Source organism: Phyllostomus hastatus, unplaced genomic scaffold, assembly GCF_019186645.2.
Source record: "Phyllostomus hastatus isolate PE091 unplaced genomic scaffold, TTU_PhHast_1.1 phas_scaffold_78, whole genome shotgun sequence".
Taxonomy (NCBI): Eukaryota; Metazoa; Chordata; class Mammalia; order Chiroptera; family Phyllostomidae; genus Phyllostomus; species Phyllostomus hastatus.
Genome location: NW_025334041.1, coordinates 73,349,810 through 73,377,285, shown reverse-complemented (window position 1 = coordinate 73,377,285; position 27,476 = coordinate 73,349,810). Strand labels below are relative to the sequence as shown.

General features: G+C 38.4%; 1 protein-coding gene across 2 annotated transcripts in view; it reads left to right on the top strand.

The window, feature by feature from the left end:
- Positions 1–27,476, top strand: part of KCMF1 (potassium channel modulatory factor 1) — a 70,917-nt gene that overhangs the window by 23,657 nt on the left and 19,784 nt on the right. For both annotated transcript variants that reach the window (XM_045828202.1, XM_045828203.1), the window contains exons 2-3: positions 17,324–17,491; positions 20,712–20,851. In XM_045828202.1, coding sequence (XP_045684158.1) covers positions 17,324–17,491; positions 20,712–20,851 — 308 coding nt within the window. The remainder of the gene's footprint in view (positions 1–17,323; positions 17,492–20,711; positions 20,852–27,476) is intronic.

Sequence of the window (27,476 nt, the reverse complement as noted above, 5' to 3'; positions counted from 1 at the left end):
AATGTCTGGTGGGAGATTTGGAATATCTTGTTGTGATAGTGGACAGTTCTTTATTGCATTTCCAGATGCCTAACAACTTTGGCACCTTTCCCCAGTCAATGACAGTAGAGTCATTGTGAGACCCTCCACCAAAAAGTACCCCCAGCAGAACCCCCCCCCCAAAAAAAGACTCCCAGGGAGTGGTACCTCACAGCCGAACCATCATAACTAAACTAATTTAATTGGATCGTGACCTATAATTTGAAAAGACTCTGGGGGGTTTCCCTCAAAACCAATAGAAGAATTATTTGCAACATTATTGCAAATATAAGATTGTTCTGTAGTTTTGATGAATCTGCTTGGGTTAGCTTTGTTCTTCATATTCAGACTCCAAGATTAGTGGCCTTACCAAATTCATTTGTCCTCCAATTTAGATGGCACTAGTGTCCCATGAAATGTGCAGAAATCCTTTCAAAGGCATGTTTCAGTCTGTCAAATCTCTGAACACAACTCATGCATTGGTAGAGTGCCCACTAGACTATTTGAGAGCCATTTGTTGGACCATCTGCCTCCTTGTTTCTTTTAGATTCACAGAAAAGTTGCAGAGATTATGTGGAGACTTCCCTTATTACCCCCTCACCCAATTTCCCTTAATGTCAACATACCATCTTAGCACATGTCAAAACTAAGAAACCAACATTGGTATACATTACTCATTAAACTGTGGACTTGTTTGGATTCTACCAGTTCTTACACTAATACCCCTTTTCTGTTGCAGGACCTACTTAAGGACACTGCATTTAGTGCCTCTTGGTTTCAGCCTCAGTAGCTGCCCAGAGAGCAAACAAGTGCACTATTTTGGGCTAGCTCTGTTTGAAGCTGTGACAAGCCCTCTGCATTGCCCACTCTTCATCTCTTCTGTTAAATAGCCCATTTGCCTTAATTTCTAGATCCTTTTCCATTCTGTCAGTGTATATTGTTTTCTAATTTTAAAATAAGACTCCCAAAACTGAATGTAGTTCTTCACATATGGTCTGACAGGTGTGAAATGTAGCAATATTACAGTTGTGTGTTTTGTGTGTCTGTTAATATACACCTAGTTTACTTGTTTATTTTCTGGCTTAAGCAGCTGCATCTCATCTTGGGCTAATAATGAAGCTGAAGTTCTGCTTTGTTCATTCTCCCAGAATTTTTTGTCACATGAATTGTTGTTTAACCCAAATACAAGACTTTCTCTGAATCCCTTTAAAAATTCATCGCCTTTGTTTTGACACACTCATTCGCCTCTCCTTGAATTCCTATTCTGTTTTCCAATGGTTTAACTGTTTCTTTTATGCAAAGTTTATAAGTTGTTTTCTGTCATTTTCTGAGTCACTAATAAACATTGTATAGAATAGGGTCAAGTACAGGACCTTACAGGTGGGGAAGATAAGTGAGCAAGAGAAAAGATGTAGCAAGTATGTAACTATTTGAGGAGGCTAACCAGGGTTACCATCGGGTGAAGGCCTGGATTCAGTCTCACCTGTATACCAGCTGCCTCTAGTGTCTAAACTAAAATTCTCACAGAATGAGAGCACTTGAATTTTGGAGGAGGACTGGTAGGTGAGGAAGGTCAATCTTACCCAAGAATGAAGCCAGTTGTGAGTCATAGTATTATTATTTTTATCTTTCATTTTACTCGTCAGTCCTGAACCAGTAAAGATTTTCATGAGACTTTAAGTTAGGAGTGGTTTTGAAAATCTTGGAGAACTTTAGGCATACTTCTATGACCAAGGATGCATTTGAATGACATACTTCCTCTTCAGTGAATGCCTGTTCGTATGTCATTTCTCACTTTTTTCTGTTGATCTTTTTCTGAAAATTTTAAAAGATTTTATTTTATTTTTTTAAAGAGAGGAGAAGGGAGGGAGAAAGAGAGGAAGAGAGAAACATCAATGTGTGGTTGCCTTTCACAAGCTCCCAAATGGGGACCTGGTCCACAACCCAGGCATGTGCCCTGACTGGGAATCAAACTGGCAACTCTTAGGCTCACAGGCCAGCAGTTAATCCACTGAGCCACACCAGCCAGGGCTTTCCTAATTTTTAAGAGCCCATTTATACTTATCTATTATCACAGTGTATTCCTCTCCCCTCCTTCTATTTATGGTTTCAGGTTCTCTGTATTGCTTAGAAAGTCCTTACCCACTAAGAGGTAATAAAAATATCTTTTTATAGTTTCTTTTAAGAAATTTATAGCTTTAAAAAAGTCTAAACAGTATTTGCTATTTTTCAGATATATGGCAAGTTTGGCAGTTGTTTAAGAATAGAGTTTTTATGTGTGAGAAATATGTCATGTCTTCAGAAAAGTATACAAAATGTGTGTATATTCATTGAAAAGATAATAAAACAAATCCTTGTATCCATCACCCATGTTCTGAACTAGGCCCTCTCACAGGCATGTCCATGCCACTACAGGGACCTTTGTCCCGGTCACCATTTTGCCTTCCTCTGTGGTTGAACACCCAGCACTTCTGTCCCCACCCAAGCAGCTCACTGTGATGAGCGGGGAACCGCCAGCTCACACCCCCATGTGAGGAGAGGGCCGCCTGCACCACTGGGTGGAGGCTCCCAGGAGAGGAGCCGCTGGACCAAGTCTGTCTGGCTCAGCCTCCCTGAGAGCTGCCGAGAAACCCGTTGGAAAAGTCATCGGGTGAGGTCACAAGTGAAACTAGAACTCAGAGCCACTGCAGAGAGGGATATGACTGGGTTTTCGCAGGAACCCCGGGTGGATTCCCAGCAGAGACGTGGTCAGAGGACGTGGTCAGAGGACGGCTGCTCTGTCTGTGGCTGAACCCACCCCCATGAGCAGGTCGGAGAGAGCGCTCAGCTGAACCTCAGCTGCAGGGAGAACGGGAACTTCATCCGCACATGCGCCTGACCAGCCAAGTCCAGACAAGCAGCTGAGCCTGGCCAGACCCCTGGGCAGCATTCTGTCCTCAAGTCAAAAAGACAAAGTATACTATCATATGACTTTGTGCATGTGCATGTTTGATTTTTGGTAGTTGTGCTCCATAGAGTTACCACAAACACTGAGCTAGTAAATACTGAAACATTGCTCCGAGGGGAAATTTAGGGTTAGGTTCCTGCAAACATCTGGTCACATTTTTATCAACAGCTCAGTACATAACCTTGTTCCATGTGTTTCTGTTGAAAGACACCTTTTTAAATATATGGTGTTGATTTTTGAACATAGAACTCACAGCCAAGAGCACTGGATCTCATGCCTGAACAAAGCTTACCTAACACATTTTACATGTGAGACACATCCCAGCCTCGTGCTTAGGAACACTGGACAGTACTTCAGCACTACATTTAGGGGCCATTTTAAACAGTGAAATCACCTACAAGCAGTACAAAAAGTAAAAAACAAAATGAAACCAAAAAAACCACCATGGCACTAACTAGTCCATGAAAAGGACACTTGTTTGCAGTATGAGAGCGGAAACAAGAAGACAGTGGGGACTTATTTGACCTCAGCTGAGAGTGTGCTCATCAGGCAACTCAAATGTGCACAAATGGACTGAAAGCACTGTAGGTGCTGTTTGTGTGTGTGTGTGTGTGTGTGTGTACATAAACAATATGGAAAATCAATCTAGAAGGTTGTAAGTCCAGATAGTAACCCTGGGGTAGTTACTGGAAGGGCACAAGGAAACTTTTTGGATTCTAGTACTATTCCATTACGTACTTGGTGTGGGTGTTAGTTACGCAGGATGTGTTCACTTTGTAGAAACCAAGCTGTGTGTTTATGATTTGTGTACTTTTCTGAATGGTGTTATACTAAAGTAGACAGTGTAAAACAAACAGTACTGTGGCCTCAGGATCTGGTGACGAGCATTCAGCATCTGTGGCTCTTGAGTGTCACTGCTCCAGTGTGTCGGACTCAGTACGCCATGGCTGTCATCCTGGGGGTTCCCACTCCATCGTCTCCCTGGTGGTTTTCGTTGCTTTTCTCTTGTACTGGGTGTTCCGTTTCCTAGATTCTGTCTTTGGTTTTTCCTCCTGTCACTCCTCTGGTACTACATATATACTTACGTAGTTTTTGGAGAAAGGACATAACTTTTTAAAAGAACTTTATACGTCTGAAATGTTGTTATATTACCCTCATACTTGAATGGTAACTTTCCAAAGTGTAGAATTTTAATTTGGAAATTCTTTCCCTCGGAATTTTGATGATATTAGCACTAATGTCCAGCGTTCAGTTGAAAACATCAGTCTCTTGATCTTTGTGTGTGACCTCCACTCCTCCCTTTCCCTACCATCCTGGAAGCTAGTAGACTCTCCTTTATGCCCACTCTGCTGCAATGGAATTGGTGTGTTTCCCTTTATCCATTGTATTGGGTACTCGTGCCCTTTCAGTCTGGCAGCTCAACCTCTTCTGGGAACTTGAATTGTTCTGTGGATTATTTCCCATCCCACCCCCACCCCTCCATTTTCTCCCTTTCAGTATATTGAAACTTCTAGATTGGTGTTCCAGTTTTTTTTATGTTCTGTTCTTGTTCTCCTCCTCCTGGAGACAATTTAGTTACTTAACTCCAACTCCTCTTTTTTTGTGTGAAGTATGCATTTTATTGTTACCAGTGCCCTGAGTTCACTGAGTCAGGGATCGTATGTTTTACCTTCTTAATAAGTAAACTTCCCCTTTGCACTCAAAGTAGAATATAATGTCAGAGAAGGAACTTAGAAATTTAACTGTTTCTCACACGGCTTTTACATCTTTCATCCTTAAACAATTCTTCACCCTAACCCCCATTCCAGTGATACCTGATGCTGCCAATCCTGAACATTTTGTTGAATCTGCATTGTAAATTAGGTTGTTTCTTAGCCTTCCCCTTTACCTGTACTCCACTTTCTCCAATCTCCAACTTATTTACCATTCATTCATTTGCTTTCCAGCTTCCAAAATCTTGTTGCTATTGTTTATTCTTATTCTTCCTATCCTTACAAAGTTTTCTTTTTTTCAATTCCAGTATGTCAACAAAAGGTTGCTGCCACCAGACTAATGTCAACAAAAGTCCTTAATCTGGGGTGCATAGGACAAACTTGATTCAGGAGAACAGTTTGCAGACTAGAGAAACGTGGCTTATGGTGGAAACCAAAAGTATACTCCACTGAGGTGCAGTTTTATAGAGAAAGAGCCCAAGGTGGTTCCTGACTGGTCCTCTTTATGCATATGAGGATTCTAAATTTGCCTGGTCTGATTGGTTCAAATAGCACTATCCAGATTGGAGGGATTTTGATTGTCTTTAGGGAGTTGCTCTGATAGGTCAGTATAATGTAAATGAGGACTTAGCTGTACAGTTCCAATTGGACCAGTTGGACCAGAAGGTCTCAACCAGGAACTCCTTTATGGTTGACTCAGAGGGGAGGAGCACAGGGCAGGAGGTTGAAAAGGCTTTGTCTGTAGCATTTCCTTGAAAGGCAGTGTGCATGAGAGGCCTATGTCAGCAATGGCTGTTAACCTCTGGTTATGAATTTGTGCCCAGTTATCCATGAGGAGTCCTTGGCAAATATATTCCTTTTGGAGTTTCACAAATACTAAATTTTAAGAGTTTCAGAAAAGAAACTCTTAAAATTAAAAATTAGCTGTTTTAGACCTTAACAAAACTATGGCTCAGTCTCAAATGCCATTATTTAGTGCATTGCTGTCTCATACAGCAGCCACTAGTTAATGTGAGCGCTTGAAATGTAGTTAATGTGGAGCTGAGTTGCAATTAAATAGTCACACATGGCTGGTGGCCACCATACTGGACGGTGCAGTTGCAGTGCTAGTGAAGTAGGAGTTGGACTGTCAATTTTAGTTAATATGTCTACCATGAGGAAAAACTTCCTGTTTCCTTCTCCTTGGTTTGTTTATGTATTCATTTATATCGGTATGGACACATGGACTCCTATATTATTCAGTGGGTTCTACTCTATTACTTTTTATTATTTATTTTGATGCTCATATTGTCCCAGATTTGCCAGTGGAAGCTCCTCCAAAGTTTCTTTTGTGTCCTTTTGACACATACTCATTGTTCTTTCTGGATCAGTCATTTTAGAACTGGATATTACAGGCTCATGTACTTGCCTTGTCCCAACCCCTAGAATCATCCATTTCTCCAAGGAGCTCGTGTTCCTCTTAGTGGAGAATACTGTTGGGAACCAAGATCTGGGTGTTTGGTGGGCTCATAGCTACTGGAGCATCACTGCTTCTAGGCCCTCCTCAGCTGGCAAGGCATTTTAACTGAGTAGTGACTATTACATTGGACAGTACAGACATATATATTTCACCATTGCAAAGGGGAAATGTTGGGGTTACTAGGATTTGGGAGTTGAGAGTTGTGTGCCACCTCGAGCCTGGGTCTATCTCCATCTAGTTGGTATTTGGCCGTTTGAGTGGGATGCAGGAGAGGCTGGTGCTGGAGCCCCTTGCTGGTAGCAGGATGCTTTCTTTATCACTTTAGATCATCCCATTGACAGAATGGAAACCAAAACCCATCTGCCAGTGGAACGTGGATGATTGAGTTTACAGACCCTAGACCGTGGTTTCGCAGCCTCGGCACCATTGTCATTTTGGGCCAGGTGGTTGTCCTGTGCTTTGTAGGATGTTCAGTAATAATTCTGTCCTCTGCTCACTTAATGTAGGTATCTCTCTGACCCCAGTGATTCCATAGTTACCAGACACATAGGAGTTGGGGTGGGGGCGCAAAATGGTCTTTGAGAGCTACCTCCTAGACCAACTTTCAGAGAAGAATATGCTAGAAGGGTAGGCTTGGATTTGGGAGCCCTACTTACCTCAGATGTCATTGAAATGTGAAGAAAGGGAGGTGAAATCAATGTTCATGTCTCTGCTGTATAAATTATTGTATTTTTTCTCTTTAATTGTTGAGGAAAGAAGAGATCTGTTAAGCAGCCTATCTGCAGTCAGACTGAATTCAAATCCCTGCTGGTAGATTTGTTTAGACAGTCTTAAAGTTTGCTCTTGAATTTTCTAGGTTGCAGATGTTGCCAAACTTGTTAAGTAGGTGAACTGTTCTTTGGAGTGTTGCATTTCAAAGTCATTATTGTTGTATTGTCAGCCCGTGTGCATTTTCTGGATATTGCCCTCCTACTAGAGTCATACTGCTTACGATCATGGCTGGAAATGTTCATAAATGGAGGGAGGAAGAAAAATGAATAATATTTATATTAAAGCCAGTGCTTTGTTTTTTATTAGTTCTGGACACTTAAATTTGAGTACCATTTAACTTCATGTCCTGGAGATTTACTTCAGACTGTATCAGCACTGCCAGTTTTCCTCATTTTATTGTTAAGCTTAGTCCTTTTCTTCTTTCTGTCCCATACTGTCATTCTCAGTGATAGAAGGGCATGTCATCATCAAAGGACATTTTCCAAAGGTTAACCTAGCCAACTATTTACAATACCTTTCAACTTGCTTGTGTCATTAGTACCCCAAACCTAACATTTAAGGTCAGGCTAATATGCTTTCGAAAGCAGACATGAACTGCAGTTTCTCTTCCAGTGCTAGAGCGTTCACTGTACATTGTGTTCATTATTCATCATCATCTCCAGAGCTTTATGTCTACCATAGGTCCCTTTAGTTTAAAATAATTAAAGGAACTGGAACAGACATTGTAAAATAATGTCATAGTTGAAGATTGGATTTTTGAGGACCTGTTAAATTTTATTCATTAGTCTAGAAAAGAGGAAGAAGCAATTTAATTATTGTCTTAAACTATATAGTGGGTTTCTGAGAGTGGAATTAGAGTACCTGCCTTATATCTGGGGAACATGGAACAAAGGGACCTGAAGCTGTATTTCAGTGGTGTGAAGAGAAGGTGCCTCAGGGACCGCTTGGTGTGATGAAGAGTTGTGTCCAGGTGAGGGAATTGTGTGTCTGTTGGACCCTCCCAACCAGAGCAGGTCATCCAGTATTGTTTTTACATGTCGGATGTGTTTCCGTAGTTCTGTTTCTTGCCCTTCATACTGTTTTTTAATTGCTTATTTACCAACCCTTTTTTCCCTATTAAACTTTAATCACTAAATGAGTACTGCAGTTGCTCAAGACTTTCTGTTGATTTCATAGTTTCACTGGGTCAACTATTATACCCCTTTATACCTCAACATAAAACCACCCATCCTATCTCCAAAAGTCATCTTCCGTGCTACAAGTTGCTTTACAGGCTGAGATGGGATGGGGACTTTGTCCATGTTGGGTGTTTTTCTTTTTTTCAATAAAACATTTTAAACATGGAAAGAAATAAGGTTTTGTAGGTAATAGGCAAATTCCACTTTATACCCTTTTCTTGGTACCATCCTATGCCCTTCCCCTTCTCCCTCCCTACCAGAGGTCATTTCTTCCAACTGGAAGAAATCCACGTTTTAATGTGCTTTCCACATATGCGTGTGCCTGAGAACAATTGTAATGTATCGTATAATTTAAAATTTTTACATATTTTCATATGGTATGCATTCTTTTAAAACTTGTTTTTGTGGGGATTTTGGTGTGTGTCAGTCTAGTACTCCATTGGAGCACAGTGTTCCAGTATTTTGTTATGTGATCATGTCATGTGTCATAGATTGTTGAATCCCATGTCTGAAGATGTATGCGTGCCAAATATCCTCATGTGTTTGAAGAGACCAAAAGTTTAAAAATAAACTATATATTTGAGTCATATATTGATTGTTGATGTGCTGTGAGGCTAGATGTTTCTGGCTTGTTGAGATTTTAAATACAGGAGTGGTAATGTATTTAAACATTTGCCAGTGCAAAGCATGGATTTTCAAGAAGTTGAGAAAGTGCTATTCTAGAGTAAGAACTTAGGAAATAGTGACTTTAGGTAGAGCAGTGTTTGATTCTCAACCTCTAGAAAGAAATAAATAAGCACCTGCCTCAAAATTCAAACCTCAGGATTTCGTTCTACAGAAGTTATGTGAACAGTACAGTTAGGGTCTCTTAGAAGTTAAAGAGACCCTCGAAAGAAAAACAATAAATGTGATATTAAATATATATGCCATAGTATACTAAAAGTTTTAAAGGCATCCACTTCTGGAAAAAACATATTTATATTTACTGTTGTCAGAATACACATGTCAGTAGGCAGTTCGAACAGCTATGCGCCTTAGTTGATACATCCGAAAAAGAGGAACAGTTCCGTGACCAAGTCCTCAGCAGGTGCCTGATGCAGCAAGGTCAGTTCATCACTGATTGTTGAGGGAACGTTGCTGGGTAGAGAGATCTAAGGGAGGTTTACTATGTCATGGATGCTCCTTTTTAAGTGTTCTAATTTTTCAGGCCGACCCCTACAGGTTTGAAATTTAATGTATTTTTTAATAATAATCTCTTGCAAGTCTCTGCAAACATGCTTATGTAATCACTAGATAGTTTCATAAAAATTACCAGCTTTACTAAGGGCAGTTGACTTTGGGAGAGCTGGAGCTTTCTGCCTCGTTCCATAGATCTGCCTAAAGGGTATTCAGAACTGAGCAGTAGTTTGTGTGCTGTGTGCATTATTTATAAATACCCTTTTTTCTTTTATTTATTCTAGAGAGAGGGAAAGGGAGGGAGAAAGAAAGGGAGAGAAACATCAATGCATGGTTGCCTGTCACGTGGCCAGCACTGGGGACGTGGCCTGCAACCCAGGCATGCACCCTGACTGGGAATCGAACTGGCGACACCTTGGTTCACAGCCCTCACTCAGTCCACTGAGCTACACCAGCCAGGGAAGTGTGCATTGTTTAAAACAACTGATCTGAATTGTGCAGATGCATGCAAATATTGGGGTTTTATTTTTGTCTTTTTACATATAAAATTGTTAAAACTGGAGCCAACAGAAACCTGTTTCCCATCAACAGCCCCATCGTTTGGTAAAGCTGGTAACCAAACTCTCCTAAGCTGATGTTGCCAGATTGCAGCTGATGCCTAGAGGTGCTTGGGGCAGCATTGGGGAGGGCGGGGGGGGGGGGGGGATTTAATTTTCTTTTATCCCATAAGGAATAAATACCTGTTGTCATTCCCTCCCACCCCACACCTACTTTCATTATTCATTCTTACATCAAGAAGTCTATTATAGACTCACCTTAATCCCTTTCACCTTCTCATTTCATTCACTTCATTCATTCAGCAGATATTCACTGAATTCCTACCTTGTCCCAGGCACTCCTTACGCACCTCCTCCTCCATTATTTTATGTGTTAGTAAGAAATCAGCTCTAATCATGGCTTAATATAATAGTAGATTGGGGAATATAGAGAAGCTTCTCTGTTCCAAGGTAATAGGTTCTGAAAGGCTATTCCTAAGCTCACTAATGAGCAATTCCGTTGTGATTAAGATAAGTTTCTGTTTCCAGGTAGGAGGTGCATTTCTACAAAATAAGAGTGTGGGCCAGTTCTTTGCAACCAGGTAAACCCATCAATTGTTCTAAAATGGACCAACTTCCTTTACACTGAAAAATTTTAGAGATTAATTAAACTTTTTTTTTTTTGACAAAATGCATAAGGAACTCCTGAAATATAATGTCCAACCTTGTCTTTCTGTCCATTTTGTTGAGCAGATCTGAACTGGCTTTGAATCATCCATAGTTAGGAAAAGTTTTACCGTACTTGCCAACTATCTCAGGACTTCCTTGCAAAGATTGGTAAATGCATGTGAATTGTTGGGCACACAATAAATAACAATGGAAGTTGCTACTCATACATCTAGAGTGTTAGTTCTGTGTAACAGATTTTCATTGGTTGCTGTTTGCCCGGGTAACAGTTCTGTTCACTCCTGTGTCCTGTCACATGGTAGATAGAGATACTTAGTGAGAAATGAAAGGATAGGTGGATGCTCCTAACTGTTACATTACAGAACTTGTAGAATTCCACCTGAAAACCATCAAGTAAGTAAAAAAATTTGAGCTCTGATACAGAAACAGTTGTTTTTAATTGCCAGATAAATGTGTAAGAGTTTCAGGCAAGTCTATCTACTACTAAGTGTAAAGAACATACATACTACACCTGTGTTTCCATGTTTTCCCCCCAACTGTTGTATATCCTTTTTCTCATTTCTCTTTCTCTGCCCCTGAATTTCTTTGACTAAAGGTCTTTTCTTGAGTAGTATGTTTGTATGGGTCTCTACCCAATTTAATTTTCTCTTCTTTTGAGTCTCTCATTTAACCATATGGCTTAGATTTTTTTTTGATAAACATGTATAGAGTTACTTGTATATTTAATATATGAGGTCTGTCTGGAAAAATTCCAGGCATTGTTAATATAACAAGAACAGTTTGCATGACATCTATGTAACCTGGCAGCCAAGGAGAGTGGACTGGAATGTGCATGCATGAGCAATAATGACTTCACTGTACTAGTCAGTGGCGGTGGTATTCGCCCTTGAGTGAGCATGTGTACTGTGTGGCTGTCACATTCAAAATGACTTAGTGAGTAGAGCAACGAATCTGCATCAGATTTTACGTTAAGCTTGAACATTCCTCCCTGGAAACTATTTGAATGATTCAGGAAGCCAAAGCTATGGGCAACGAGTGATTGACAGCTTCATCATGGCAACATGCCTGCTCATGTATCACGTCTTGTGCAGAGTCTTTTGGTGAAACATGAAATCACCCAGGTGACTGAGCCCCCCTGTAGCCCAGGTTTGGTGACTTATGGCTTTTCCCAAAATTAAAATCACCTTTGAAAAGGAAGAGATTTCAGACTGTCAATGAGATTAGGAAAATATGACAGGGCAGCTAATGGTGACTGAGAGAACTGTGTGAGGTCCCAAGGCGCCTACTTTGAAGGGGACTGAGATGTCATTGTCCTAAGTACGGTGTTTCTTGTATCTTGTATCTTCAATAAATGTCTCTCTTTTTCATATTCTATGGCTGGATACCTCCTGGATAGGCTGTGCCGTGTGTGTGTGTGTGTGTGTGTGTGTGTGTGTGTGTGTGTACACTCTTAATTCTTTAACAAAAGACTTCTTGAGTTACTTTACCTTTGCAAGGCATGATTGTATTTTCTATGACTCTTGATCTAGGCTCCTATTTTGTGAAATATTATAATAAAATTTGCCTTAGAATCCTTCCTCCATCAATTTTACTTCTTGAAATACCTTTTGACCACCATTTGTTTTTGGCTACTTTTGCTTTTCACCAGGTTGTAATATGCAATAGTTCATTTTTTTAATTGCTTCACTGTTCATCTAAAACCCTTTTCAAAGAATTGCATGATTTTTCAACCACCTAAATGAAGGAACTTCTTTTTGGTAATTGTCCTTTATCGTTGTAAACTTAGTGGCATAATTCTCTGTGTAGTTTTCAATATTAAAATTATTGTATAGTATGTAGTATATGCACACATACTTTTTTAAAGTCACACTTATTAGAGATGCATAGCCTCTGAATGGAGAATAATTAGATATTTCACAGAGCCTTCTTCCCAAATTACATGGCATCTAGATGGCAAAATAAATTGGCAGTGTCAAAAACCACATAATTCCAGACCTCCACATTCCGCGTGGGGTTGACTTCCTGTTGTGTTCTTTTTTACTGTTTCTTTATAGATAATTTGCCCTTTATTGGCCTTCCCTTCCCATCACTCTATTCCCTACCTAAAAATTCATTCAAACCAAAAGAAAAAGCAGCAGTATCCTTTGGGTTTTTCTTTTCTTTTTTTTTTTTAAGCTATAAATAAAACTAAAGAAAAAAAGATTTTGTGTTTTTTTTCCAGTGACTTTTTAAACTTGTTCCCACTAGAGGGCATTCTTTCCTTTGATTTTAGTTTGTAGTGTTTGTTTATTTTTCAGAACTGTAAAATACAGTGGTAAATGTTGAGAATATGAATGTTCAGATACACCTTTTACAGGTAGGTATCAGATACACACATCCTTTCCACCTAAGTTTTACCTGTGCCAGTATCAAAACTGAGGTTAAACTATATTTCCTCTCACATTTTGTTTATGTTGTTAGGTGAACTTGATCAGATAGGGAATCACAAGTATTCTACCATAACTTTCTGATGTAGCTAATGCTAGTTACTATTTTACAAACTAGCGATTGTCTGAGTTTAATGACATAGTATGGCTAAAGCTCCATTATAATTTTTCATATGCCACTTCTGTGTTCTGTTTAAGGTTTTCCTGAGATTCTTTTGGCACCAGATAGAACCATTGTTGTTAAGTGAGGGATGGTGCAGCAAAAAGCTAACTTATTTTTTCTAATAGAAACTGTAGATTACCCAGGAAGGAAATTTTGTTAGTCTGTCTTTTAAAATGAATTCTGACCAATATACCTAGAAGGGACTTTTTTTTTTGAGTGGGAAATCTGGGTCCTTTTCAAAACTAAGTCAGATTTAATCATTCTAAGTGGGGGGGAGGGAAGTGGGTTGCTAGTAAGAAACTGGTGAAGCCTCTGCATGCATCTATGCTTTCATTTAGACTTACGGCTACTTTCAAATCAGAGAAGGTTATGGAGTCTTCTATAAAATTAGATACTGACTTTCACTTATGATGACAGATTAGAGGTAGTAAAGGGCAGAGCTATTACAATGAGAATGGGTAGCCAGCTATATGGAAAACTGTCATATAATATTTTTGTTTCCCTGATTTTTTAAAAGATTTTATTTATTTATTTTTAGAGGGGAGGGGAGAGGGGGGAGGAAAACATCAGTGTGTGGTTGCCTCCAATGCACCCCCTACTGGGGACTTGGCCTACAACCCAGGCATGTGCCCTGACTGGGAATCAAACCAGAGAACCTTTGGTTTGCAGGTCGGCACTCAGTCCACTGAGCCACACCAGCCAGGGCTGGTTTCTTATTTACAATACATTAATCACAAAAACAAAACCTCTGTAGCATCCTGGCCACAATAGATTATTATAAAGTGGCCCTTACATTGTAAGAAATCCTGCTGAAAACTTACTTATCCAACATGTTTAATGGTGTGACTGAAATGGATATTTGTGTTTGAAATAATGACCTTGAGGCATACGAAGTGTTAAATGTCTTCCAACATTTAAGAAGTTAGAAAACATACATTTTAGAAACAGTTCCATCAAAAATAGTTAATTAAAAAACAACAACTATTTCTAGTTGAGTTGTAGGTGAAGCCTGGCACTACCTACCTCCCCCGCCCCCCACATTCACCCCTTTAGGAGAGCATGAGATAAGCACCATCAGCATCTCCCTGCTGAAGAGCAAACAGTGTTTGGCAGTATCACCATCCACAGTCACCTTAAGCTTTGTTCATTTATACTTGTCAGGAGGCATTTCTACCACCAAAAAAAAGGGCCTGCAGAGCAATATCAGATGGGACACACCAAAGAGTTCGTGTTCAAAGCTGCGTTTGCCTTTCTGGTACCTTTATAAGAACAGTTCACAGTACATTTGCTTGGCAAAGTTATTGTACCAGTTACATTAAACTTTTCTTTGTGAACCTAAGTAGATATCCATCCCTTTTTAATATTTTCAGTGTTATGCTTAAAGTGTTGTCATGCTTGGAAGCTATTTTGAATAAGCAAATTTTGAAGTGTCCTATCTTTTTGCTCAGTTTTTCAGTGAAGCTTTCTTTTTCCACAGTGTATCCTTTTCTGCTTCATTTTTCTCCATAGTACTTCTAAATTGCTTTATAACTTAGTTTTTGTGCCTGTTTTCACCCACTAAACTATTAGTTTCATGGGGACACAGCTTTGTTTTGCTCATTGCTGTATCCCCACCACCTAGAACACTCAATAATACATACTTTTTTTTAACACATTTAATACTAACGTGGTTGAATTGGTTTGGACTGTTTGTGTGTTATGTATATGTTTTAAGAAATTGTTTTCTACTCTGAGCTCATAAAAATATTTCTCTGTATTGTCTTCCAGAGATTTTTTTCCTTTTGCATTTGTCTTTAAACTGTCTGGAATTGATTTCGTGTGTGGGATTCTGTAGAAGAGACTCAATTTTGTTTTCCCCACATATGAATAATCACCCATCCCAGCACCACTTATTACCTCTTTCCCTCGTTCCCCACTGGTCTCTAGTGACCTTGCTGTCATATAACAGATTTCAACCTGTGTGCTTCTGTCTCTGGGCATCCTATTCTGTTCCATAGGTCAGTTTGTCTCCATGCCAGTACCATTCTATCTTAATTACTGTAGATTTATAATAGCTCTTGACACAGTAAGCAGATTCCTCCATCTAGTTTTTCTTCAGGAATATCCTGGCTATTCTTGGCCCTTTGCAGCTTGCACAAAAATTTGAGTCAGCTTACCATGTGTCACAAAAAATTATTTTGTAATTTTGATTAGAATTGTGTTGAATCCTCAGATCAATTTGGGGAGAATTGACATTTTATTAGCTGAAGCTTCTAGTTTGTGAACTAATTTCCCCCTCCTTCCCTCCCTCCCTCCCTCTTCCCTTACTTCCTTCTTCTTCCTCCTTCCTTTTTCTTCCTCCTCCCCCTCCTTCTTCCTTCTTCCTTCTCCTCCTTCTTGCGATTTGACTAATCTAAATGCCTTGTCTCATATAAGTGGAATCATAAATGGTATATTTTTTTAATGATACTTTTTTGGAGTGAAGAAACAATATTTTATTAAATAGGTTTTTATATTTAGCAACCTTGCTTAAAATACGTAGCCTAATAATTTAGCTGTATTTGGGTTTTCAACATAAACAAGCATATCACATGTGAATAAAAAAGGCTTTTTGAATTAAAAATCTGCCCATTGAGTTTTAAATTTTAATGTTATTTTTGAATATTTATATGTTTTGGGGGTCATTTTCCAATGTGTTGGTTGCCTCTTTTCACACTTCTTTTATTTCTTTTAGCCTATTAAGTATTATTTGATACATAATTCTGATATAGGGACTGAGACACTCTTTGCAGACTGATTCTGCTGTTTCTGCTACTTCTTTTTACTAGTGTTTTGTTTTTGTGTGTAAACTTAATTCTTGACTCAAGAACCATTTGGGAATCATTTGGTAGTCTGAATTTGGGCGTTCCAGTTAGAAGTTGGCTCGTCTGGTTTGTGATTATGACTTTTCGGGGGTTTATGTTCTTTTGTGCTGTGGGCATGGAGGAATTTTACTAGGGCAAATTCTGTAATCCTGTAGAGAGAATTTCTAGCTCACTCATACACTGAGGGTATATATTAAGTCCTCACTTCATACCATCGATGGGTTCTTGGAAGCTGCAGCAAGGTCAGTTTTATCGTAGGCTAATTGATAAAAACAAGAGTTAAGCTATGGCTTATTTTTTTTTTATCACAAAAACATGACCAAACCTAAATGAAGACCCAAAATACTTCTAATACTAAACATTGAAATAAACATGAGCTGTACAGACATTTAAGAAAGATGAATAAAAACAAATATGATCATCTTTTCCAACCTACTGATCTCAGTTCAGGTTGGTGGTGGTTGAAGTCTCTCCCAGCACCTCAGCATGCAAAGGTGGAAGCCAAACTTAGACAGAACCCCTTCCCATTGCAGAGGCACTCACACCCACAGATCAGACAGGGACAGTATGGACACTCCATTTCACTTCACATGAACATCTTCAGGGTGTGGGAGGAAACCGGAGTCCTCAGAGAAAACCTGCGTAGACGTGAGCAGAAGGTGCGAACCAACTACACACAGGCAGCGACCCCCGCCCGAAAATTATTTTATTTTTTTCTCATGAGTGTTAGAATGACATGGCATTATTCAAGGACCTGACAAATTAGGGTCTTGGCTCTATGAGGAATTGCCTGTTAGACACTCTACCTTTAGCAGATCTTGGTCTTTGCTTCCTGTTTTTCGTCTTACAATGCTATGGAAATCTAAGCTCAGATTTTTACTTGCTTTAGCAAATAAATGCCCACCTGTCCGCTTTAGTGATTCCAGTTACCATTTCCTCTTTCACTTGGTTTTTACCCTCTTGCTAGCTCATCAAAGCATTTTTTTCAGCTGAGGTAACATTGGTTTATAACATAGAAGTTTTAGGTGTGCAACATTATCATTTGATATTTGTATACACTGTAGCACGCTCACCACTAAAAGTCTACCTTCCACCTGTCACCAATATTTGACCCCCTTTACCCATTTCATCCCCTTCCCACCTCCTTTCCCTCTGGTAACCACCCATCTGTTGTGTCTGTGAGTTTGGTTTTTTTAACATTTTATCAATCAGTTTAAGTATTTTCATTAAGTGTAAATCAGGGTAACAAAATTACCATATTGTTGGATATTCCTATATCATTTTACTATGTTGTTTCTAGTCATTTTGGAAAGTAAATATGGGATTAAATGAGCATCTTAAAAATTTGTAAATATGAAATGGAGAATAGCCTTTTACAGCTGCTAATTAATATTTCTTTTTTTATAGGTGTCAGCTGTGATGCATGTTTAAAAGGAAATTTCCGAGGTCGCAGATATAAGTGTTTAATTTGCTACGATTACGATCTTTGTGCATCTTGTTATGAAAGTGGTGCAACAACAACAAGGCATACAACTGACCACCCAATGCAGTGTATATTAACAAGGGTAGATTTCGGTACGTATTTTATAAAGCTTTAGTGGGTTATCGTTGAAAGTCTTGTGTCTGTATGAAGAAGTAAAGGCAGAATGTTCTGATATTGTATCCCTGCTAGTGTGCATGAGGCTCCAAACTTATTAAAAATAACTTGAATCTTTCTTTCATAAATTCTGAGTAATTCTTTCTCCTAATCATAGTTTACTAATTTATAAAAGCCATTCATATATAAATCTCTATATGAAATCTATATAACTGATAAGATATGAAATGGAAGCGTGCCTCAGTAAAAGAGGAATGAAGTTAAACTGACTGTTCTTGCTAATAGTACACAGGTGTTCTTGCTCTAGTTATCAGGAAGCAGATTATTTCTACAATTGATGAGAAGAAGATATCGTCAACCATAAGAAAATATTTCATTGATATAATCTCTTACACAGTCAGCACTTGGTATTATCCGTCTTAATTTTTATTATAGTCATCCTGGTGGGTGTGAAGTGGTGGTATTTCATGTGGGTTTGATTTGCATTTTTCTGATGGCTAATGTTGTTGGCCATCTCTTCTTGTGCTTATTAGCCATTTGTACATCTGTCTACTTTGGAGAAATGTTTATTCAGATCCTTTGCAAAATTTTAAATTGGGGAATATATCTCTTTATTACTGAGTTTTAATAGCTCATTGTATATTCTGTATACAAATCCCTTATCAGATGGATGATTTTCAGTTTTCTCCCATTCCATGGGTTGCCTTTTCACTTTTTTGATGGTATTTTGAAATATACAAGCTTTAATTTTGATGATGTCCAGTATATCTGTTTTTTCCCTTACAATATGCTTTTGGTATCACATTTAGGAAACCTATTGCCTAATTCAAGATGACAAAGATTTAAAACTATGTTTTCTTCTAAGAGTTTTATGTTTTTAGCTTTTACATTTAGATTTTTGATCACTTTGACTTAATTTTTTTATATGGAATGAGGTAGAGGTTTAACTCTAATCTTTTGCATGTGGATATTCAGTTGTTCCAGCATTGCTTGTTGAAAAGACAGTTTTTTACCCAGTGAGTTTGTTTTGGCATTCTTATTGAAAACCAGTTGGCCAGGGGAAGGAGGAAATGGGGTGATATTGGTCAGAGGGTACACAGTTTTGTTATGCAAAATGAGTAAGTTCTAACGCACAGCATGGTGACCGTAGTTAGCAATATCATATTCTATATCAACAAACACAATGGTAACTGTATAGAGGTGGTGGGTATGTTAATTAGTTTGAGTATGATGATCTTTCCACAGTATATACATATATTAAAACACCAAGTTGTACACTATTAATATATACAATTTTCATATGTCAAAGTTACCTCAATAATGCTGGTAAAAAAAAAAAGTCACTCATAAATGTGAGTGTTTATTTCTGGACTCTCAAGCTACTTCATTGATTTATATGTCTGTCTTCATGCCAGTACCACATTGTCTTGGTAACCATAGCTTTGTAGTAAGCTTTGAAATGGAGAAGTGTGAATCTTCCAGCCTCATTCTTTTACAAGATTATTTTGGGTATTCTAGATCCCCGAGTTTCTGTATGAATTTTAGGATCAGCTTGTCAAATTTCTGCACATAAACCATTGGGATTTTTGATAGGGATTGTTTTGAATTTGTAGATCAGTTTGGAGAGTAGCAATATTAAAAGCCTGTCAGTCTAGGAACACGGGATATCTTTCTGTTCATTTAGGTCATCTAAATTTTTTTCAACAATGTTTTATAGTTATCAGAGAATAAGTTTTATACTTTCACTAAATATATTTCTAAGTATTTTACTCTTTTTGCTATTGTAAGTGGAATTTTTTAAATTTTATTTTTGTATTGTTTGCTGCAAGTATGTAGATAAACAGCTGGTTTTTGTATATAGGATTTGTATCCTGTGACTTTACTGATCTCTTATTCCTTCTAATAGTTTTTTAGTGTTTTCCTTAGGATTTTCTGTATATATGTCATGTCATCTGCTAATAGAGGTAGTTTTACTTGGTTCTTTCCATCTTGATTGCTTTCATTTCATTTTCTTGCCTAATTACTTTGGTTAGATCCTGCAGTAAAACACTGAAATGTGTTTTACTATGTTTCATTTCTATGTTTTCTATGTTTCATCTCTATGAAACATAGAAATGGCAAGAGTGGACATTCTTGTCTTGTTTCTGGTCTTAGAGGGAAAGAATCCAGTCTTTCACCAGTACAGTGTTATCTGTGACTTTTTTGTAGATGCCCTTTAACAGGCGAGGAAGTTCTATTATTTTTTATATTATCCCCACATACCCTAAATGCACCTGGCAAGTCTTATGAACAATATATGTGTAGCAGGTACATATTTTTAAGGTAGTCTAAATCTCCCTAAAAATTAATGTGAACAAATCATGTAGTGAACAGTTCCTTCCCTTTTCTTACAAAAATGATCATACCCTCTTAAATTTAGGCATTTCTTTCATGTTAAATAATGAGATAGTTCTTTGTATTGAAGCAACATAACCTACTAAATATAATACTTTCCATTACATTTTTTGTGTACTACTAATGGAGGAAAGTTATTTTCTCCATTACTTATGGAGGAATACTTATTCCTTGAAATGTACTAATGAGGCAAACTGATTATTCCCAGACTCTCATCAATTGGTTGGCTCTTCACTAACCAAACTGAGCAGTGTGTGCTGCTGCAGTAGTGCTGTATTCAGTCCGGTTAACACTACAAGAACTGAATGCTGGGGGTCCTTCCTGCTGTAAGAATGGTGTATGTTCTACAGACAAAACTGCATCTGGGAGTTGGTGTATTGAGCATGGTTGTTAGTTCTTTCCCTCTGAGTGCTTGGGTTCTTGTATATGATGCACCCTGCTGATTTCTTTGTGTTGACATTGGTATTGCCACAGTGTGTACAGAGGAAAAGTAAACTACTGTGAAATTAGAGATATTTTGACATTAAATGAAGGGATTAAAAAGCTTTTTGCTTTGTTTTTCTCTGAAGGCTGTAGTAGCTATAGGGAGAAGGAAATTGGAGAGCTGTCATGGAACCCTTGGGAGAGTAAGGGTGTTGCAGATGTAAACAGGGAGGCATCTAAGCTCTCACTAACCGTGAGGTTGTCGGTGGAGGTTTCAGGCATGCTTTAAAGAAAAAGCTTTTGTGCCGTATGATTACATCTTTACATATTTAAAAAACTAATAATAGTTATTTCTCAGCTCAGTTCCGCTTTATTTTTCAGATTTGTACTATGGTGGGGAAGCTTTCTCAGTAGAGCAGCCACAGTCTTTTACTTGTCCCTATTGTGGAAAAATGGGCTATACGGAGACATCTCTTCAAGAACATGTTACGTCTGAACACGCAGAAACGTCAACAGAAGTGGTAAGTAAAGCAGCTTTGTCTCTAAAATGATGCAGTAAAGGACACCACTTCTAATAGTAAATAATGCTAGGTCACTATCATGTGTCTTCTAAGTTTGCATAGTAGTTATTAGAGTTATCTTTTAACAGCAATTTTACCGTCTTAGGAGGCAGCATGTGTGCAAGATAATGCTCATTTGTCCACACTATTCAGTTTTGCACTATTGTTAAAAAGCAAGTGTAGAATCTTAACCAAATTCAGAGTTTTCAGTAAATGCATTGTGAAAAGATTAAAAGCAACTCAGCCTGCAGCACAGCTCTTTTTATAGTATTCCTGCTACCTGCTTAATTTTTTTTTTTTCTATAAAGAAACCTTCAAAGGAAATTTAAAAATCTTTGGTCACACTCTGGCTGGTGTGGCTTAGTTGAGTGCCAGCCTGTGAACCAAAAGTTGCTGGTTGGGTGCCCAGTCAGGGCACATCCCCAGGTTGGGGGCCAGGTCCCTGGTTGGGGGCATGCAAGAAGCAGTCGATCGATGTTTCTCTCCCTCTTTTTCTCCTTCCCCTCTCTCTAAAACAATAAGGAAAAAAATCTTTGGTCACATATTAAGTAGTATTCCATTGTCACATCTCATTGAGTTACTTGGTTTTCATCAGATCAGATCTCTTGCTTCATAGTTCAAAACTCTGAGGTCCCTGTACTCTGTAGAAGTTCTCTGTACTCTGATCTTTTCCAGTGGCTAAAAGCCAAAGACCCAGAATAATACACAAAGTCTTGCCCTGGCTGGTGTGGCTCCGTGGATTGAGTGCTAGCCTGTGAACCAAAGGGTCACCAGTTTGATTCCCAGTCAGGGCACATGCCTGGGTTGCAAGCCAAGTCCCCACGGGGGTGGTATGAGAGAGTCAGCCACACATTGATGTTTCTCTCCCTCTCTTTCTTCCTCCCTTCCCCTCTGTCTAAAAATAAATAAAATCTTTAAATAAATAAATAACTTTTTTTTTAAGTCTTGCATTGAAAGCTCTTTGGATATTTTGGTTGGCATCTGATTTAGTATATATCCAACTTCAAGAGATGATAAAGTACATTCAACAGTTCCCTCCCCCCTTTACCATTGTTAATAATAAAGTAAAAGGTGAGAGCCCTGGCTGATGTGACTCAGTTGGTTAGAGCATCATCTTGTAAACTGAAAGGTCATGGGTGTAATTTCTGGTTAGGGCACATACCTAGGTTGTGGGTTCAGTCCCCAGTTGGGGTGCATATGAGAGGTAACCGATCCATGTTTCTCTCTCACATTGATGTTTCTCTCTCACTCCCTTCTCCTCTCCCTAAAATCAATAAGCATCTCCTTTGGTGAGGATTAAAGGAATAATAAAGAGGTGAAAAATGGAACTGTTGGTATGGAGTTTGGAGAATTTTGGCACATGCAGTTGCACACTGCATCAGCTAATAAGCCCCTAAATGTACTCAAAACAAATGAACTGAAACTGAAGAGAAATAAAGTAGTATGTCCAAAGAGCCAGGTGTTTGAACTCAGCCAGAGTCCCTCTGAGTTGTAGAGTCTCCACTTAACCATGGTCCTATATTGTCTCCACTACAGCTCTGCTGTTACAGTTGTGAATGGTACAGGTTCACTTTCATTCCCAATTACATTGCTATTTTGATGCTTAAAGTTGTTAAAAGATTTATCAAATAAGTGGTAAATTTACATTATATAGTCCTCGAGCCAAATTTTATTGTCTGATGGCTTGGAAATGCTCTTACCGTGCATGTTGGGGAGCCTCAAAACACTTGTTACATTCCACTACTGTTCTTAATTCGTTCTTTTTATTCCGTAAAGGTGACTCTGCTTCGTTTTGGTACAGTTTCAGGTACCAGTATGAACCATGCTGACTTGATTGCATCTTTATTCTAGTTGTGGGAAACTTGGGATAAGTTCTCTTTGATTTCATTTTTGTCAAACTTAGGTCCCTTATTTACCTAAATATAGTAAACAGTAAAGGAAAGGTTTCCCCTACTGTAAACTAGGCATTCTTAAAATCATCATTACCCAACAAGCCCTACTGTACTGTCATCACCCTATCAGGGCTCAGTTTTTCACATCCAAAATTCGAAAATCCAGTGGAAATTTTAAGTCCCATCCTTGAATAAAAAGCTGATTATATGTTTTTTAGAATAAGAATTAATCCCCACCAGCCTGGCCTTATTTTTTTTTTCCTGAAAGTAAATACAATTTTATACCCCTTTATACCCGATACATAGTTTGAAAATTAATTACTAACCATCTACAAGTGGTTTTGTGGTCCGGTTCTTATAGTTATGCTCAATTACATGCCTTCATTAAGTTTCCATGCTTTTGGAACATAGCTCAAGGCAGTGGCTATGCTGTTTTTCATATTGGTGGTTGTGAAATATTTTAAGGCATCCCGCCCCCCCCCATTCACTCTTAGTCTGCACGAGCACTTCATCTGCCTTTGTTCCCACCCATAACATACCCAGACATTTCAAAGTGGAAAATGGTAAGCAGACAAGAATCTTTGATATGAAGGTGCAGGGTTTTTCTTTGAATCATGTAAGTCATGTCCTAGATTCAGGGCAGGTACAGCACAGGCACCAGGCCTTCAGAGTGGAAGCCAGTGTATGCGTCGTACTGAAGGATCGGTGCCTGTGCCCTACCAGTTAAATATTTTGAATGCCTTTCTAAATGTATGTGAGGCATATTGTCAGCTCTAATATGGTAGTTACATGCAGATGTCCTGATGATACTACTTTGTGTCCCCTCTTACCCCATCTTCAGTATTTGGCAAAGTCTCAGGGTTAATGAAACATTTTTCAATTCTGGAGTTTGCATGACTCATGGTCATTTTGGTGGAAGATTATATTCACATAATAACGGACTGGATCTCCTTTTCTGTTTCTGTTAACATTTTTCTTTTTAAATGCTCAGTTTGCTTCTGGCTTTGCCCTGCCTATGTCCTCAAGACCATCACCTTATACCTACTGATAGGATTTAAGGGTCTCACTCCTCTAACCAGATATATCACCAGATATTAACTGTTACCACCAATAAAGATTTACTGGTACCTGACATGGCCAATAAGAAAGCCTACTGAAGGTTAATTTTGAAAACAGTTTTGTAGTCCTTGACTGTATTTTTCTGTTTCCTTTTTCAGCTAGGAACTATAAGGCCCCAACCTGAATATTTGCCTCCTTTCTTAAGATTAATGTAAGATTACTTAAGAGGTTTTTAATTTTGAGGGTATGGAAGACCCTTCAAAACCAGACTATGAAAAATAACATCTGAAATAGAATGCATAGTGAAGGTAATTACTAGTTAAAATATAAAAAGCAGAGTTGGTATAGTTTTGGGAGTCTTTATATGAATACCAAATATAAACAATACAATTTTGAAATTAAGTATACATTTTTAAAAACACTCCTAGTTATGAGATTTGGTAGATTGGGACAGCTAACTGGATTCTGACTGTGGAAAGAATTAAGAGGGCTCTGGCTGGGGCAGCTTAGTGGGTAGGGCGTCATCTTACAAACCGAAAGGTGGTCAGGTTCGATTCCCCAGCAGGGCACACCTGGGTTATAGGCCAGGGCCTCAGTTGGTGTAAGAGAGGCAACGGATGTTTCTCTCCCTCTCCCTCCCTCCCTTTCCCTCTCCTAAAAATAAATGGAAATCAGTAAAGTAAAAATTGTAAGAATTAAGAGGGCTTTAAGTAGCACTGTAATTATTAGAATCCATCAACCTAGTAGTAGAAATGAACAACAGGTCAGACAGGATTGCAGAGAAGAGGGATCTATTGAGGATGTGTTTGGATTGTGAAAGAAACATGGTGGAAAAACTTTTCTTGGAACATAAAAGGGTATTAAGACTGACTCCTGAAAATTTTCTTAAATCTTACATTTGAGCTGACTTGTATTGCAGCTAATTAGAAAGCCTTCAGGAGTTTTTGTTTTTGTTTTTAATCAGAACATGCCACCCTGGCTGGTGTGGCTCAGTGGATTGAGCACTGGCCTGCAAATCAAGGGGTCACTGGTTTAATTCTAGTCAGGGCATATTCCTGGATTGCAGGCCAGGTCCCCGATAGAGGGCACTCAAGACACAACCACACGTTGATGTTTCTCTCCCTCTCTTTCTCCTACCCTTCCCCTCTGTCTAAAAATAAATAAAATCTTTAAGTGGAATATGCCTTTACCTTTAATTAATGATGTATAATTAACCTTTCAGTTCTTTGTTTAGTAAATCTCCTACAATTCATGTGACAAACATTATGCTTGAAAGGTAGAGCACTTTTTGGTTTACCAACATTCTTTTCTCACTTCTAGAAATCTATATTATATTATTTTGTACATAATTACAACAGTTCTTCAATAGTTCACTGATGGAAACTTAACTGCTTCCAACTTTTTACTTGATTTGTTTGTTCTTTGCTTTTGTTACTCTTGAGAAAAGGGTTTAGGGGAGGGGAGTCTCCTTTTTTTATAGAGGCTCCTTACATGTTAGTGATACATTCCCTTCCTTTTTAATGAAGACCTAGATGTGTTTGTAACAAATTAAGTTTAATTTTGAAATAGCATGGTAGTATTTTCTTCCAGTTATACAAATTTGGTAAGAAATAAAAATCAAGAACAGCCCTGGCTGGTGTGGCTCAGTGGGTTCAGTGGTTGGCCTGCGAACCAAGGGGTTGCCAGTTCAATTCCCAATCAAGGCACATGTCTGGGTTGTGAGTTGGGTTCCCAGTAGGGGATGCACAAGAGGCAACCATGCATTGATGTTTCTCTCCCTCTCTTTCTTCCTCCCTTCCCCTCTTCAAAAAAAATAAATAAATAAATTTGGGGGGTGTCAAGGAAAAAAATCACTTTAGAAATCTTCCACAATCTGACGGACAATTTTATTTTGTAGGGGTTATTTATTTATTTTTAGAGAGAAGGGAAGGGAAGGAGAAAGAGAGGGAAACATCAGTGTGTGGTTGCCTCTCATGAGCCAGCCCACAACCCAGGCATGTGCTGTGACCAGGAATCAAACCCATGACCCTTTGGTTCGCAGACCCACACTCAATCCACTGAGCTACATCAGCCAGGGCTTATTTTGAATAATAAATCTTAAAGAGAAAATGATTGTATAAAAGGACATAAAAATCTTTTTTAATGATTTATAATAATCAGTTTTAGTAGATAATGTGTGATATTTAAACAGTTGTTGAGGTGTCAGTTAAAAGGAGCCATAAAGGACAATAGAAATTATCAACATCGTTATAACATTTTGTGTATAAATAATTAGATTCATTTGATCTAACTTCCCAACACATATATTTCCTTATTAGGAGCAATAATAGTAGGGCGAACCACAATTTTCCCAAATCTTTTAACTCTAATCTTCTGTACTTTCTTAAATATGATTACCTGTTTACCTATATAATCAGGTATTCGAGAAGGGTTAGCATTTGAAAGCCAAATATACATTAAAAAAATTAATTGTTACTGCATGTATTCCTCTTTATCAAAGAATGCAGTTGGATTCCATATGCTTTTATGTGAACTCACAGCAGTACTTTATTTAATAGTGGGGAAACAGGATTTGAAAAATGCTGTTGCTACAGGCAAAATCATATTGCTACTTCTCAACTTCATTTAGCTAGGGGCTATAGATCGTCAGGATTTGGTACTTTTACTATTTGTGCTTTTCATTACTTTTGACTCAACATACAGAGTAGGTCACTTTTTTCTCTCTTCAGTATTTGGTTGTCTTTGCATATTCTTTAGTTATTTTGAGCACATTTACTTACTTAAAATCAGAAAGTAGTACTTTTGATTTTAAGGGCCGACACAACCATTATTACCCCAGCAGATTTTTGAGTTCATATGAGGGAAGAAAATGCTAGGAGATGCTTGGGATGTTTCAGATTTGTTTGGAATAATCCTGGTATGTATGTCATGATATTTTTAAAGATACTCCTATGTGAAATCAGTTTCCTAAGATGATATGAAAACCAAAAGAGGAATCACTTAGATTATCATGAAAATAAGGTAATAGTAGCTTTTCTAGGAAGGTGTCTGTGCCTGTTATTGAGAATATGCCATTACCTCTGGGTAGGGTTTTCATTATTCTGCATTTCCCTCTGTGTTGAATTAAACTCATGTAGGTCAAGGTCAATAGGCAGTTCTCAGAATGGGAAGAACACTTAATGTGAAACGAAGTGCTAGGTAAGAGCAGCAGCAGGGAAGTACTAGAGACATTCATTTTTAATTCCTTTCTTCTTTGCTCACTAGTCTGGTGTCTTTGCCCTATGAAATACTGGTCTGTCTAGTTCAGTGTACAGATAGCTAATTTCAGGTCAGTGCATAGAAATGTTTTGCAGGGCCTGCAGGAAGATTATTAGGGAAGGTAGTATAAATAAAGAAGGACACTCCCTGGTGATTGTTGGCAAATTGTAAGGTAGCTCAGAAGTTCTTTATGCACTTTTCAGCCTTCTTTTCCCACTGTGCCTCTCACGTTAAAAAAAACAACAACAATAAAACTGGTTAAGAAAATTATTTTAAGATGATAATCTACATATTCAAGCTGAGGTCATTTTTGTCTTTTAAGAAGTCCTACCAAATTCAGCCCCGCTCGACAAACTTGTTAATACCCAAGAAGAGTA